At 48.3% G+C, this 15,339-nt stretch overlaps 1 protein-coding gene across 4 annotated transcripts in view; it reads left to right on the top strand.

Annotated features, from left to right (window-relative positions):
• Positions 1-12,982, top strand: part of SLC39A11 (solute carrier family 39 member 11) — a 260,526-nt gene extending 247,544 nt beyond the window's left edge. For 3 of the 4 annotated variants that reach the window (XM_034789976.1, XM_034789980.1, XM_034789979.1), the window contains 3 exons: positions 7,699-7,797; positions 9,644-9,802; positions 11,174-11,308. In XM_034789976.1, coding sequence (XP_034645867.1) covers positions 7,699-7,797; positions 9,644-9,802; positions 11,174-11,252 — 337 coding nt within the window. In that variant the 3' untranslated portion in view covers positions 11,253-11,308. Of the gene's footprint in view, positions 1-7,698; positions 7,798-9,643; positions 9,803-11,173 lie in introns of all 4 variants that reach the window. The other variant, XM_034789978.1, reaches the window with a different exon arrangement.
• Positions 12,983-15,339: the final 2,357 nt, after the last annotated feature.

Here is a 15,339-nt window from a genome sequence, read left to right as displayed (position 1 = left end):
GAATATTCCATTCTATATGCATCCGAAGAAGTGGGCTGTAGTCCACGAAAGCTTATGCTCTAATAAATTTGTTAGTCTCTAAGGTGCCACAAGTACTCCTGTTCTTCTTTTGGCAAAAGAATGAAACCAGCCCTTGTGGACCTGCGTTTCAGGTCTGGGCAGTGCAGGCAAGGCCTTTGCTAGGACTCTCTGTCTCAGCCGTTTGCTAGAGCTGAAGTCTCTCTCCAAAGTCGGTGATGTCTGTCTGTGGGTTATGGACCTCAGGAATGCCTGCTCTGGGATTGCTACCCAGTGATCACTGTGACTACCTGGTCTCTGTGGCTCAGATTCACTCTGGCATGACTGCATGGACTTCAGTGGAATTGCGCCCACGGTACCAGTGTTACATTTGGCCCCCTGTGTCTACTTGGAAACTGAAGTCATGGAAAACTTGATACACGTTGGGAGAAAATCCTTAGCTTCACGGACGTTCTAATCTGACTGTCGGTGCGGAGGTGGGACCCCTTTTATTCTTGCGACACGGTGATGTGGTGCTGTCGTGACATGTTGCACTGCTGCAGCACAACGGCTGGTGAACCAGTCTCATCCTGCTGACGGGGTGGGAATTGGAAAGGTGGCCTATGGATCAACACTGTGACCTGGGCATCAATGCACCATCTAGCCCGTCTCCATGCACTTCAGTGGAGTTGAGCTGGTGTCGAGTTGGGTGCCCTGTGTTTATCCTGAAACCAGAGTTATGGAAAACTTCATACTTCTTGGGAGAAATCCTAGCTCCATTGATGTCAATAGAAACTCTGCCATGTCCTTTAGTGGGGACAAGATTGCGCCCCATGTGTGTGTATAGCCACGTGGTGTCTTCTCCCAGGCTGCCCCGTATGTGTGGGATGTGCTCACCGTGCAAAGCCACCTCACTGTTCTCCTCCAAATGTCTTCTTTGAAACTCTCTTCGGCCGTCATGCTTACAAAAAGCTTGACAGTGGTTTGGCGCGCTGTGGTCGGGATCTTCTCACTGTTTCTTGTGCTCTATCAACTTGTTGTTTATAGTCTTACACTCAGGTTGTAAGTTCTTTAGGGCAAGTATAATGTCCATTAGCTGTTTGCACAGCACCACGCACAACAGGGTCCGGCCTCTACACACTACTTTAAAACCACGAATAATGATGATAATGCATATCCAGGCTTGAGCCTGGGACCTTCAGTGCTATCAGCCTCTGCCATTGTTGCAAAAGGAGTTACTCCGCTAGTTGGCATCTGCAGTAGACTTTCATCTCCTTATTCACACCAGGGAGAGACAGGCCCGCTTCGACCCGGTGTGGTTTGTTTGAGCAAGTTGGCTTCTCTATCTGTATAATGATTCCGATCATGCTGAGCAGTTCAGCCTCGCTGCCGTGTTGTGGAGCTAAATGAATGGACGCTGGTGAAACTTGCCAATGTCCTCCCATGAAAGGTGTAGAAATTCAATAGTACGTTTCACCCAGGGTAAATTCCCAATGGTTAATGCTGGTTTTCACAGCAAATACACTGATTTCTTACCTCCCCCCCGACCGTAGGCAAAAAGGGCTAATTTGTCATTTTTCCAGAAGGGGAAAGAAAATGCAAAACAAAAAACCAATGTGTTGGTGCTCACTCAGAGTAGAAACAGAAGGGTGCCGGGGTTCTAGACGGGCTCAGCAGAAGGTGCTGCGGATTAGGACCGAGCTGCATTGCAGAGCTGAATGAGGTCCCAGGGCTGGCTTAGGAAGCAGCATTTGCAGGTGAGAGGGTGTGATGGCAGAGTGTGTGTGGAGGAGGGTTACTGTAGGGCAGCATTTCAGAGTAGCAGCCGTGTTAGTCTGTATCCGCAAAAAGAATGAGGAGGACTTGTGGCACCTTAGAAACTAACACATTTATTTGAGCATAAGCTTTCGTGGGCTACAGCCCACTTCTTCGGATGCATAGAATGGAACATACAGTAAGAAGATATTTATACATACAGAGAACATGAAAAGGTGGAAGTACCCATACCAACTGTAAGAGGCTAATTAATTAAGAGAAGCTATTATCAGCAGGGGAGAAAAACTTTTGAAGTGATAATCAAGATGGCCCATTTTGAACAGTTGACACGAAGGTGTGAGGATACTTTCACATGGGGAAATAGATTCAATTAGTGTAATGACCGAGCCATTCCCAGTCTCTGTTCAAACCTAAGTTAATGGTATCTAGTTTGCATATTAATTCAAGTTCAGCAGCTTCTCGTTGGAGTCTGTTTTTGAAGCTTTTCTGTTGCAATATTGCCACCTTAACGTGTGTCACTGAGTGATTAGAGAGGTTGAAGTGTTCTCCTACTGGTTTTTGAATGTTATGATTCCTGATGTCAGATTTGTGTCCATTTATTCTTTTGCGTAGAGACTGTAGGGCAGTATTGAGGCTTCTTGGCAGAGCTGCAGAAGGAGAAAAGCTTGCACAACCTTTGCCCAGACTATGCCCTCCAGGGTACTTAGTTCCTCGTGTTCGTGAGCATCAAACCCAATTGTCAAATATGTGTGTGTGTGTGGGGGGGGGGAATAAGTGAAGCTTTTGTTTCCTGTTCAAGGGTAGTTGGTGGAAACCTCACATGAAAGCGATTGCAAAGGGGTGAAAGTGGTGTTCCCAGACTTGTCAAATTGAGATCCAATAGGTAGATAATGGTTCACGTGAGCCCACGGTTTTGTAACAGCCGTCTCGGCAGAGCCATGCCAAGATTTTTATGTAACCAACGTGGCAGGGGAGGCAGCGTGCGTGTGAAGCTATCCTGAAACTCTCAGATGCTTAATGCAAACCAAGGCTCCATCCTGGTTGATTCTCCTTCCCTCGTCCTAGACATGCCTGACAGGTTTATTTGTTTACTTTGCAGTACCTCTGGGGTATGTTTAAATAGGTCTATTTTTATTTATTGTCCCTCGACAGTTCCTGGTTGGGGGGCATCCAAAGGGGCTGCTCTGTGAGCTGTCGGTGGTTTTAAAACTGGGATGCAAAAGTGACTGGGCACCAAACCACAGCTATAGTATTAACAGTGCTTAAAAAAATCCATCCTCCCTCTTTAAATACAGAAATTGGATTTCCATTTTTAGTTATTTTTCAGAAGGTCCCTACGCTGCACCAGTGACAAATCCACAGAGGAACGTGCAGGACATTGGATGGACTGGTGGGAACATGAGGCTATCCTGGGGAAGTTGGGGGGAGTGGTGAGACGCAACCCCAGTTGTTATTTCCTGCATCTGTGAGGGGGGCCTAGGATGATAGACAAGGGTTTTCTCCGAGTGAGTCCTCCCAGATTCCTGAGTCTAATGAAGAGGCACCGTGGTGGACGACTTTGGGAAGAACGACCTAGTCAGCATGTCTACCTGGAGCATCTAAGCCTAATTCCTGGCTCACAATTTGCTGCGATGTGGCAACCTTCCATTCTTAGGAGCCTGCACAACTAACTCTGGTACTCTTAAAACACAGGACATTTCTAGCGCCTTGCCTGCCCTGAGTCAAGCATAGAAATTCCCCGCTTGCTTGGGAGCACAAGACATTTCTCAAGCAGGCTGGGATTCTTAAATGTTTGCAAAGGGGTCTTAGGTCGTAGGAGCACTTGGTTGTGTTAGGGGTGTTGGTTGGCTCTGCCTTGAAAAAGTGCCAGCGGGCTCTATTTAGGTTCTTATGTCTTGCCCATCTCCCTGGTTTCTGAGCTCCCTTTATGCATAAGAGGTAGGGCAAGATTTTCAAAAGTGACATAGGCACTAGGGATTTTTTCACACGACCAGCTAGTGCACAGCAAGCCGGGGCATAAATCTACAGTGCACTAACCTGCTGGCACAAACTGGCCATGGCACTAAAAGCACTTGGTGTCTCCTTGAAAGGCAATAGGACACAGGCACAAAGTCACTTTGTAAAATGGGTCACAGGCTCCAAAGTCACTTAGGCAATTCTGCAAACCTTACCCGTAATCCTTAACTAGATTTCAAAGCCCATGTGTCCGCTAGGAGTACTGGGGGTGAGAGTGGCTGAGCTCTCACCACTGCTATTATTACTAAGAGATCTTGAGGAAGTCCGTTGATTTCTCTGTCACTCAGCTGCCCACGTTTGGGAGGTCTGGGAGAGCTGCGCTCAGATGCTCAGAATCAGACTCCAACGGAGGACGTATTCCACCCATCGCCACTACCAGCAGGCTAACACTGCGGTAAACCCTGCCTCCCAGCCATCCCCCACGACGTGCATGTGTACAGTTGACACCTCAGCTCATGTCCTAGTGAAGAATCTTTGCTCTCTGAATACACTTCCCTCGTTTGATCTGAGGTGCTCAGAATTCCACGCTAACAAACCTTGTGAGGGAGGTAGGCGGGCGGGTGTCATTTGACCCGCTTTACAGAGAGGGGAAACTGAGGCAGCGCGAGGTTAAATCAGACAAAGTGTCAAAGCCAGGAATTGAACCGAGGAGTTCTGACTCCCCATCCTCTGTCAAAAACCACCATCTTCTGTGCTGTTTTAGGAGTGAATGAACTGGCTGTCTTTCAACTTTACCCTCCCACTAAGAGAGAGGCCGCCGTTGCCCTTCACTTGCGTGGAAATGTCCAATGCACGGGCCCCGTTGCACTGTGTAGGGGCCCCTCTTTGCATGCAAGGTGCTGTTGACGCAGCCGGCTGCTGTCAGAAGTGGCAGAGGTGTCATTTGCAGGAGTATGGTTTAGTGGAGAGGCAGGGTGATCCAGCGGTTAGGGTGCCCTGGACTGGAGAGAGCTGGGCTCAGTTCCTGATTTGCCACGGATATCCTCTGTGACCTTGGGCAAGTCACTTTGCCTCTCTGCCACCGTCGCTCCCTAGAAAATAGGGATGATAGCCCTGCCGTCCCTCACAGGGATGTTGAGGATGAGCACATTAAATAATGTGGCGGCTCAGATATGATAACGTGAGCTCTAGAAGTACTTAAGATAAAAATAAATGTAGCGTAGCAATCTGGGAGTCTGACTAGCGGAGAGATCCTGGGTGAGTCATTTCTCTGTGTCCCTGTGTCCCCTTCTGCAAAGTAAGGATTAATACATCCTTATTGCACAGGGCCGGGGGTGCTCAGTGTCGTGAAGCGTTTTGAGACGCTGCAGTGGGAGGTGTGGGAGGAGGGCCAAGTGTGTGCTATCAGTGACTTTATTCTGGTTGGTTGATTAATGCCGTGAGGTAAATTCTCTGCCGGTCTAGAAGCGGCTAATTTCCCCTCTCCCGCCCCCAAATCCTTTATAGTTACTGTCTGTGAGCTTTGCCTGGAGCCATTTCTATTGAAGGTGAGCTCAGCTCCACCCTTCTGGCTGTGCTGTCAGGGCCGCTCATTCATTCCCTCGGAGGAGGGTGTTTTCTGTTGGCTTGACAGATGTGATAACATGCAGGAGGCCTCCTATCCCCGCTGCCCCAACACCTCCCCGCCTGGCTTGGCACCGCGTGTGGGGGTGGTCTCTGGTACTGGTTCTGTTCTGTTCTGCCGTCGGCAGCCGTTGAAACCTACAGTGAATCTACAATAACCTCAGGAGAGGAGAACCCCTCCCCATCCAACCCTGCCCTTGCTTTCCTGTTTCCTACCGCGGTAAAAGTCCAAGAAGACACAAATGGGGCTATGTACGTTAATGGAGTCCTGAGAGTTTAGCATTACAGGGGAAGAGGAGGCAATCGCCCTCGTTATAAAGCTGCTTTTTTTTCCCACTTGTCAAAGCTGGGCTCCACATAGGCTGATTTTTTTTTTTTTAAATGACTTGATTACTAAGTGCTCTCGTCCTCCTTCCCAGCCTCTCTCCCACCCTCCATCCATGTGCCCTGTGTTCCAAATGGGGCTGTCCGCATTGCCATGCTAGCTGGTAGCTGCTGAGGGTGGACTAGGAAGGCGCATGTTTGCATTTCGACCCTCCAAAGTGCTGGTCTAGGCCTGACGCTGTGGGATCCCTTCCTCAACGCCTAGCCATCAGAACAGCTTCTCCCCACAACGAGCTTCAAAATCCTGCCTCCTTGCAGATGCAGGGCTGCGGTTAGCGCTGTCATGAAATCCGAGGCCAACCAGCAAAACCACAATCACTTTCCCCTCTAGCTCCGTCGTTAGGAGCCAGCCACTGGAGCTGAACAGGATGCTTTCCTGCCGGTGTTCACGACTAGACGCTGGCGCAGCGGGGAAGCTGGGAGTGTTCCCTTCTGCAGCCACCCAGGACAGAGTGGGTACCAGAACGTAACTCATCGTCCTGTCTGTGCCTGTCTCTCAGTGTTGATTCCCCAGTGCTGCGCTTTGGGCACCTGCTCCCGTGGCCGAAGTTGAGTGGGGCTGTCTCCAGAACAGCAAGGAGTGGAACGGAAAAGCGGGACTGGGATAGGGGTGAAAGCAGCAGCCCTGAGGCAGTTGCAGGTCTGGAACCACAGCTGCTAACACATGACTCCTGAAACCTACATGGTGAGTTGCAGACTCAGGTGCCAGTTCTGTTTATTCCGACCGCCTGCAGGCTTTAGACCGGTCTGTGCCTTGGCCATTGTTTAACATCTCAGCTGCAGGATAGTGCATCTGGGGTACTAGAGCGTCAGTGGCCAAATTCTCGTTTGGGGGTGGATGCTGCAGCCTTTCTAGTGCGGCATGCTTCTCCCCTCTGGGTGATCCAGGCTCTGAATGTGATCAGGGTTTCTTCAAAAGTTCTATATATTTTTTAAGCCTGTAGGTTGAAAACACACGACCCTACAGCTAGTACAGAAGGGGATAAAAGCAAACAATGGAGTGTCTGTGCAACCGTGCAGACAATGGGGGAGATGAACAGTAAATGAGAGGGATTAACCTCTGCATTATCTGATGTAGGCTGAAACCGGAGCTTGTTTGACGCGACCTCCCATAACGGCAGAGGCATCTCAGAGAGGAGGAAACTGGCCCCTTTCGGAGAGCTAGCAAAACAGGGCTGCCTCTGAAGACTTATAGGGATCCCTGTTCTCATCTGCAGGTGTAGCCCAGTGTGTCCTTTCATTCCGCATCGTATGGCACCAGCTGGGAGGCGTGGGAGATCCATTTTGGTGATAACTGGGATGCTCCACAAACTGGCCCCTGGATCCCAGGGCTGTTCTACCTTGGCTGTCCGATTTCCCAGAATACCCTGTTTATTGGAAGGACAGTTGTCTGAATAGGCAGTTCTCAGTGCAGCCTGGCTTGCAAAGTGGAACAGTCAGGGAGAGTTTATTTGTACTGCACGGGGCTCCTTTGCGCCTTACTTTTCTTTCTCCACTCTTGTTAACCTCCCACAACGTAAACCAAATCCTTGTGGCTCCGCTTCTCCCCCAGGGACTCCCTTCAGTTCCCCCGCACCCTTGCCATTCCTTAGTTAGTCAGTGGGTCACTCATGAACAACTTGAGGTTCTCCCTGTTCAACGGCCAGATCTGATCAAGGGTTCGGAGGACGAGGCTGGGAGTTCGAAAGTCTTGGGTTTTGACTGTCTGGTTGTGTCCTTGGGCAAATCTTTTCATCTCATTCTCCATTGCTTCCAGGGGTTGACGGATGGACGTGGAGCACTTTGAAGATAAAACTCGCTCTAGAAGTGCCTTGTGTTAACATGATTCAATTAGTCCCCAAGGGCTGGAAGCACTTACATTAAAGAGACATACTTAATAACCTTTTTTTTAAGGCCTATCCTGCCCTGCCCTTCTCCTCCCAGAGGAATGATATATAACATGTTTTGCTTTTATTTCGGTAGGAACTTAGCAGTTGGGATTGGAATTCAGAATTTCCCAGAAGGCCTTGCTGTCAGCCTTCCTTTGCGTGGGGCTGGATTTTCAACATGGAGAGCATTTTGGTAAGTAGTGCTCCTCCTAAAACGTTCTTCAAGCTTTGAAACGTGTCCATCAAGCCATTTCCCAGCTGCTGTTGCTGCATGGTTGCTATGCAGTGCCTTGTTGCTAGCTCCGATTCAGGACTCATCAGGGGCTTTGCTGTGTTTGGGGAAAAGCTGTTCCATTTTGAAGCTTTCTCCAGCCTTTGTGTACTGGGTGGCAGCTATGGGAGCAGTGCAGGAGACAGGATCTTGCTGGTCCGGCGTTTCTACGTTCAGCAGCTGACGTTTTCGCAGTGATCAGATGTTGTGGGGCAAGCCACTGGTGCAGCTCATATTCGTTCCAACTTCATAGAAGGATAACAACCGCTAGTCTGTTCTGTCTCATGCGGCCACACCGCCGCTGTAGAATGGGCGAGGTTTGAACGGTGATCCTCGGTAGCCGTGGTTGCAAGTGTCTTGTGATGGGGTGGAATTCGTGGGCCAAATGAAGACGAAATAGATGAACAAAAGAGAGCGTGATGCTTAAATCGTGTTTTTACTGCCTGCAGAGTCACCTCTCCTGTGGGCTGACCCCCTGGTGTCTGCTCTCCTGCATCACATTTCTAAGGCCATCCAGAGAGGGATACAAATGGGTCCACCAAGGCCAGAGCCTATGACACAACTCCAACTTCCTTTGTTGCTTCAACACATGTACAGAAATTTAACTTCTGACCTTAAAGTTACCTTCCCTTCACTGTCCGGCATGACAGGGCAATCCTTTCTGGCCTGCTTTAAGGCCTGGCAATGCTAAAAATACAACCATGTTTTCTCTTACCAGTTTTTGATGCTTTTATCTGATCGGCTCGTGCCAAACACGGTTATTCACACCGCTCCCATATGTTGCCCATGTAGGTGCATGTAGCCACACCTATCCCGCTGCCCAATTGTGTTCATCTCAGTGCATTCTGGGAAATTCGAGGCAGCTATCCCAGTAGTGTCACAACAGAGGACAACACCTGAAGGACATCAGCACATAGCAGCATGAGTGGCCCGGGGATAGTGCATTCTGGGATGTCTGACCAGACAGAGAGCTGGGAGGAAGGAATTAGACTGGCATGGTTAGGAGGTCTAAGGGCTGCAAAGAAACCAGGGTGTTGGACCAGTTACAGGAGGACAATCTAGGCTACCAGCAAAGGCAACACATGGTTAGCAGCCACAGCTAAGGACAGAACATTAGTCATCGCACTGTCTTTAGAGCCATCCCACCAGCTGGCTACACAGTCAGCAAAACCTTGTAGCACAGATAGGAACTAAAGAGGGCAAATGGACGTGTTCTGAAGGGATCCCCACTTCAGAATTACTTCAGCAGTGGACCAGTGCTTAGCTGATTCACAGGGCCCCTTGTGTGGAGAGTAGCCATAAACTGGGTTGGGGGAAGAGACACATTAGGGGGAAAAACTAGAGGATTGTTTGCCTGCATGGAGCCAGGTGTTCCCAAGTCTGCCTGCAGCCTTTCATCACCTTCCAGATTAAAGAAGGGGACTTGTCTTCTGCTGTGTTTGCTCAGGAAGGGCTCAGATGCTCTCGTTTGTTTTGGAAGGGCTGGTACACATCTCTTTTTCTTCACACAGGTGCGGGGGTGGGAAAGCAGGTTTGCATCCGCTCTGCACTCTCGAAAGCAGGGCAGCCTAATGCTAATCAGAACCTGCCAGGTGCATTCTGCATTTACAGACTTTGTACCTCCATTTAATGGGACGTATCCATGTCCTGCATGGGCCGATTGGGCCCTCGGGGTCCAATAAACACCTGCACTATGTTGGGTATAAAAACGGGTAAAGGAAGGATTTCCTGTGTCCCTTCTAGGCTTTTGATCTTGGTTCTCTTACAGGTACGGACAGCTAAGTGGCATGGTGGAGCCTTTAGCTGGTGTCTTTGGTGCCTTTGCCATGGTGCTGGCAGAACCCCTCCTCCCCTATGCTTTGGGCTTTGCTGCCGGTGCTATGGTCTATGTGGTCATGGATGACATCATCCCAGAAGCACAAACCAGGTGAGGGAAATTGCTCTGCCCCCTAGCTGCCAACACCCTGAAGCCATGTTCATTGGCTGGCCTTTGCTTGTGACTAAATTCTCTGTCCTTCCTCGTCACATGGAAGGGAATGTTGTAGTGCAAAGGAACTCTTTGGGGTCTGATCCACGAGGACCACAGAGCATTTGCATTGAGAGGGCACACGCCACTTTACAAGCTAGCACTGTTAAGAGCATTTCAGCCATTGGCCAACAACGGTCACCCCTCAGAGACGTGTTCTTAAAAACTGGTTCCATCCACACCCTGGCTTATACCATGTGGCACAACATGTGTGAAAGCCCATTTCTAACGAGCAACAGGATTCAAAGCCGTAATGAACTGTAAGGAGGTTGACCGCTCTCCTTATTTTTGCTCAAGATGGGCAGACGTTTGCGGCTGTCATCGTTTCAGACTGTGAATGTTCTTGGAAAAGAGTTCTTTTTTTTAATGCATTTGCTTTGCTGAAGGAATTATCAGGTTGCAAGTCACTGAACTGGTGTGAGATGTAGCAGGGATGGTTCTTTTGGAGCTGTCGCTCAATGCATGTGGCTTGAAACTGTTATCACTGAACCATTGTATTGTGATAACACTGTCCCCAAACCTGGTTGGACCCCATTGTTCTAAGTGCTGTATGAAAATACTAGGAAGGACTGTCCTGGTTCTGAAGAATTTAAACACAATTTAAACACAACAGGTGGGTGAGAGAAACAAATAGGGTGGGGATGGGCCCCGCTGCCGAACAGTCGGACATGTCGCCCCCCTCTTCATTGGCCACTCTAGGCATCTGCTTGCTAGGCTGGTGCCTGGAGCCGGCCCTGCTACTAGCTATAAGGGGTGTCAGCTCCCCACCTTTAGCTTAGGAACTATGTATAAATAATGCAGGAAAGAATGAGTCTGTCCCTCCCTGACTCCGTTTATTGCCTCAGTGAGACTTTAAAGGAGAAAATTGCATTTGAGATCTGAGGTTAAGATTCTCAAAGCCACCTAGGGGAGTCAGACATGTCCCCCATTCATTTGAATGGAATTGCATGTCTAAATCCCCAAGATGGCTCAGCCCCTCTCTCAGAGGTGGTTCAGTGGCCGAGAGAGCTTAAGCTTAGTTGCTGGGGTGCAAGAGCTCTCAGGGGCTGAAGAGTGGAAGGGAAGCACCCTTGACTCTATCTCCCAAAGGAACAGCTTGGGTGAGTTTTATTTTGACTGGAGGGAAGGATCAGCATGATGTAACGCCTTCAAAGAGATGGGGGAATAAAGAGGATTTGGGAAGATTCCCTTCTTTTCATAGGGGAGAAGTAAAGACAACTCTGCTGTCGTCTGAAACAGAGGTGCTCACTCCCTCTCCTTTCCTCCTTACAGTGGCAACGGGAAGCTGGCTTCCTGGACCTCCATCTTAGGGTTTGTGGTGATGATGTCCCTGGATGTTGGACTTGGATAAGGGCGGATTTACTGTTGGCCAACGGGAGATGACAGCCGAGCAATTTGCATGGCAGCAGTTGGAACTGGAAACTTTTCTTCTTCTAGTTTTTTTTATATATATATATTGATTAGTTTGGTGTTGATTACCTATGATTTTATATATATATATTTTGCTGTAACATAACATTGATTGTTTTCAAAGCACAAACATTGGTGGCTCCTTGCAGGTCCTGGGTTTCCTTTGCCACCAAATTCTTTCTCTTCTCAATTGGGTCATCGATAAGACATATATCAGCCAGGCCGCAGTTTGTGTTTACTTTTTCTCCGATTTTGGGGCATTTCCGTAATGGTCAAAGCTCTTTTGGTTTTGACCATACTTGTTCTGTATGCAGTAAGAGAGTCATAGTCAAATGTCTAAAGAGGCTCCTGATTAAATAGAAGAACAATTGATGGGTAAGTTTGTGTAGTGTCTGAACTTCTGAACTCTCTCTTAGAAGTAGGAAGTCCCAGCACTAAGATGGGAACCTTCACAAATAGGTGTGTAGCAGCATGTCTAATACATACTGCTGGGGCTTGAGAAATTTTCAGTGGCATCAGCTATTTTGATGGATACAAGTAATCTGAACCAACAAAAAAAGAAACCTTGTGAGAATCATATCAAGATATAGAAGCCGAGAAGATACCAGTTTTCCCTGCTGGATATGTCTTCTTAATGGGGCCTTAACTCCAGTATAGTCCAATGGGGAATTCTTTGCCTTTCCAAAAAATTGAAAGAAGACATCTGTTTTCTAATGTTCAATCTTTTAGGATGCAAGCTGTGGTTATACAGATTTGTTCGTAAGGTGCTACGTGACTGTTGGATAGCAGGGTTCATTATCCACTTGAGCCTATGGTTTTGTTTCATAAATTGCTGTGTTATGGTTGCTGTTTTAAATCCGAGTGAAAAACTCCGTGAAGTGTTGATTTATGCTCTTCCCGGACGTTGGCCTGTTAGCATGGTCCCCCAGTGAAGGAGTCCACGTTAGCTTTCGAAGGATAAATCTGGTCCTCACGACAACTCTCATTTCCCCCAGCATTCATCCGATTAATTCATTGCCCAACGTGGACGCTCCGCAATGCACCACCTTGGCATTTTTTCTCCCACGTTCCAAGCGTGTGTTTGGCTAACAATGGTTCCCAAACAGGCCGAGTCGCTTGTTTTAACAGATCAGCCCTGCTCCTCTTAGACGGACACGCACTCACACAATGAGCATGATGGAATTTAACTGTTTAATACTAAGCTGAATAATGAAAAGCAGAAATCAAGATAATGACAGAGAACACACATCCCGGTTCACTTTCTAGGCAGGCTGTTCTCCCCCATCAAAATGGGGTTTGATTAGACACTTGGGCCGGCATAGTAAATAAGTGGATTGCCTGGCTGATATCTTGGTAGCTCAAGCCCTCCAGGCTCATGTTTGTAATATGTATGCCACAGAGATTCACTCTTGAGAGTCATGGGTCATGTACGCCGGAGACAGTCTCCCAGTAAACGATAAGTAGATCCTCTTAGGCTGTAGGAATGCAGCCAAGAGGACTAGGCACTAATGAACTAAGTTAAAACCATGGAATTGTGGTTCGGTTCAGTTCGTTGGCTGGATTTTGTCTGTATTTATTTGTATGTCGTTCTGAATAATATAAAAATGCTGGTTGCCAACGGACGTGACCTTTTAACTGTGATTAGTTTCAATAAATGGGAAATTCAGAGTCTTTGCTGACTTATTTTGCTGCAGTCAATCCTTCCCTTTTGCTCTCCTCCCTGCATTTTAGTACATTCCTTCCTCTTAATTCGATTCTTTCCGGTTTGCCTGAGGTCTTTATTCTGAGACGGACCAAAAATAACGCACTTGATGCAACAAATACCTTCTTCCTCCCGACTCCCCATCACCAAAGAGTAACCTCTTCAAAGAGAAGTCCTATCAGCTGGCATCAATATCTAGATTCACTGTTCGTTGGATTTGCCATGCCAGATCAAATCATTGATCCATCAAGTCCTGCATCTGACACTTGTCAGCTCCTGAGGCTTTGGAGAAATAATAAAAAGAAGTGCCTTAGGGAGTAGGGGTGAAATCCTGGCCCCACTTGAGGTGAAAGCGAGTTTTTTGCCATAGACTTCGGTGGAACCGGGATGTCATCTTTGGTATCCATACAACAAAGTCCGCCATCCCAAGGGGTGTTAATTGGCAGTTTGGTTGGCAGTCTTGGCAGAGGCCAAGGATGGATTTGAAACAGAAGGTGATCTCTGTTCTAGACCCTGGAGGTGATCCCGCCAAAAGAAGATTGAGGCACACATGTGGGGAAGTTCCCGCCATCAATGTCCATTCTTTACCTGTCCTGTGGACCTCAGAGCGGCAAAGGAACTGAAAGCGTGGCCCATGAGAATTGCTACTTCCATGTGGCCACCTCAGAGGGCTTTGACCAAAGGTAGGGGGAAGTACCATTATCCCTGTGGAACAGACAGGTCAGCTTCAGCACAGAGGTGACTTGCCCAAGGCCCCACAGTGAGCGAGAGAGAGAACCAAGGCTGCTTAAGCCAGTTCTGTACCCTGTCCATAGAACCATGTAGTCTCTAAAGAGGTAAGCCCTGGTCCTCAACCCATGAGGTCAGTGGGAGCGGCTGGTGCTCAGCATCTTTGAAAATCAAGCCGATAGACAAGCTGGTTGGACTGACAACATTGTTCAAAGTCTGTCAGGACTTTGGCTTTTCATTTTAAACCAGGAGCCTGGATGTAAACGGTAGACGCCTTTGGGTTGGTGGGTGTTGTTTGGAGTGTCCCCAGGTCAGGATTTTGCAGTGGAGTCTTCGTAAGCAGCGTGTTCTGATTTGAGCTCTAGCGTGTGGTGTGACTTGGTACCAAAAAAACCCATTATTTATTTAGAGAAAACCTTGCCCTCAGATGGCTGAGAGATGACATTGCATAATGCTTTTAATCCTGCATTAGATGTAGCCAGCCAAGATCATTATGAACATTCGACCTGTAGAAATGGGGGTGGAAGGGTATTGTAGAAAATAACATGAAAACCTTTCTTTTCTGTTTGTGCCCCAGAGGTGAAGGGAAATTATATACGTCTGTCTTGTTGTGATTGAGCATCTGGCTGAAGTCCAAACCTGAAATTATGCCTGGGAACAATAGCTGTCAATGAAAACACGGTGTTCTAAGCAAATACAATATAAACATGCTGCCACCTTGCACGAGATGGTGGGGAGTTGTACTGCTTGTCACTCTGGGATACAGCTGTTACTGCAGGAAGAAACTGACTGTCATAAGGATATTGAACTGAGATATAATATAGAGAGGAAGGATGGCCTGGTAATTAGAATGCTAGCTAGGGTCATGAGGGAGCTGCATTCAGTTCCCTCCTTTGCCACCTACTTCCTGTGTGATCTTGGACAGTCTCTCTGTGCCTCAACTCCCCATCTGTATATTGGGGTAATAGCACTGCCCAGCCTGTGAGGAGGATAAATACGTTAAAGATTGCCGGGGTGGGTCACAGGGTCATAGAAGGCATACAAGTATCTGAGAGAGCTTTTTACCTTCTACCGTTAAGACTGGCAAGATGTTGAGGTGAATCAGGTGTCAGGATAAAATAAAGAACCATGGGATGGTTTTGTTTCCAAGTTTCTTTGATGTACTCTGTGTGTCTGGTGTCCTATGTATAATGGCCTATTGTTCCCCTTCCACTAACTGGCGGGGACTGGGGTGTGGGCAGTCTTGCCTATTGGTTGGAGCTGGGGCAAAGGTGCAGGGTTTGAGCAGACTGGAGCAAGGCTGGGGGCAAGGCAGCCACAGGCATAAGCATTGAGCAGCCACTGGCCAAGTGCTACCACTGGACTCAGGCAATCTGGCCAATGAGGGCTTTCAGCTGCGGTTAGCTGACTGATCCCAGGCCCAGCTGCAGGACCCCATTCCTGACACTAACTTCCGTGACTGCCTTTTAGATGGGGAGCTCTTTGGAGCAGAGACAGGGCATCTGTGAGTGTTTGGAAAGCACCTGGCACAGGGCAGGCGCTGCTGTAAAGCGATGTTGAACAATGCTGTGTTTGATTCTTACTGACGGAGAGAGCC

The sequence above is a fragment of the Trachemys scripta genome, chromosome 14 (assembly GCF_013100865.1).
Source record: "Trachemys scripta elegans isolate TJP31775 chromosome 14, CAS_Tse_1.0, whole genome shotgun sequence".
NCBI lineage: Eukaryota > Metazoa > Chordata > Testudines > Emydidae > Trachemys > Trachemys scripta.
Note: the sequence above shows the minus strand (reverse complement) of the source record. Positions and strands in the feature narration are given on the sequence as shown.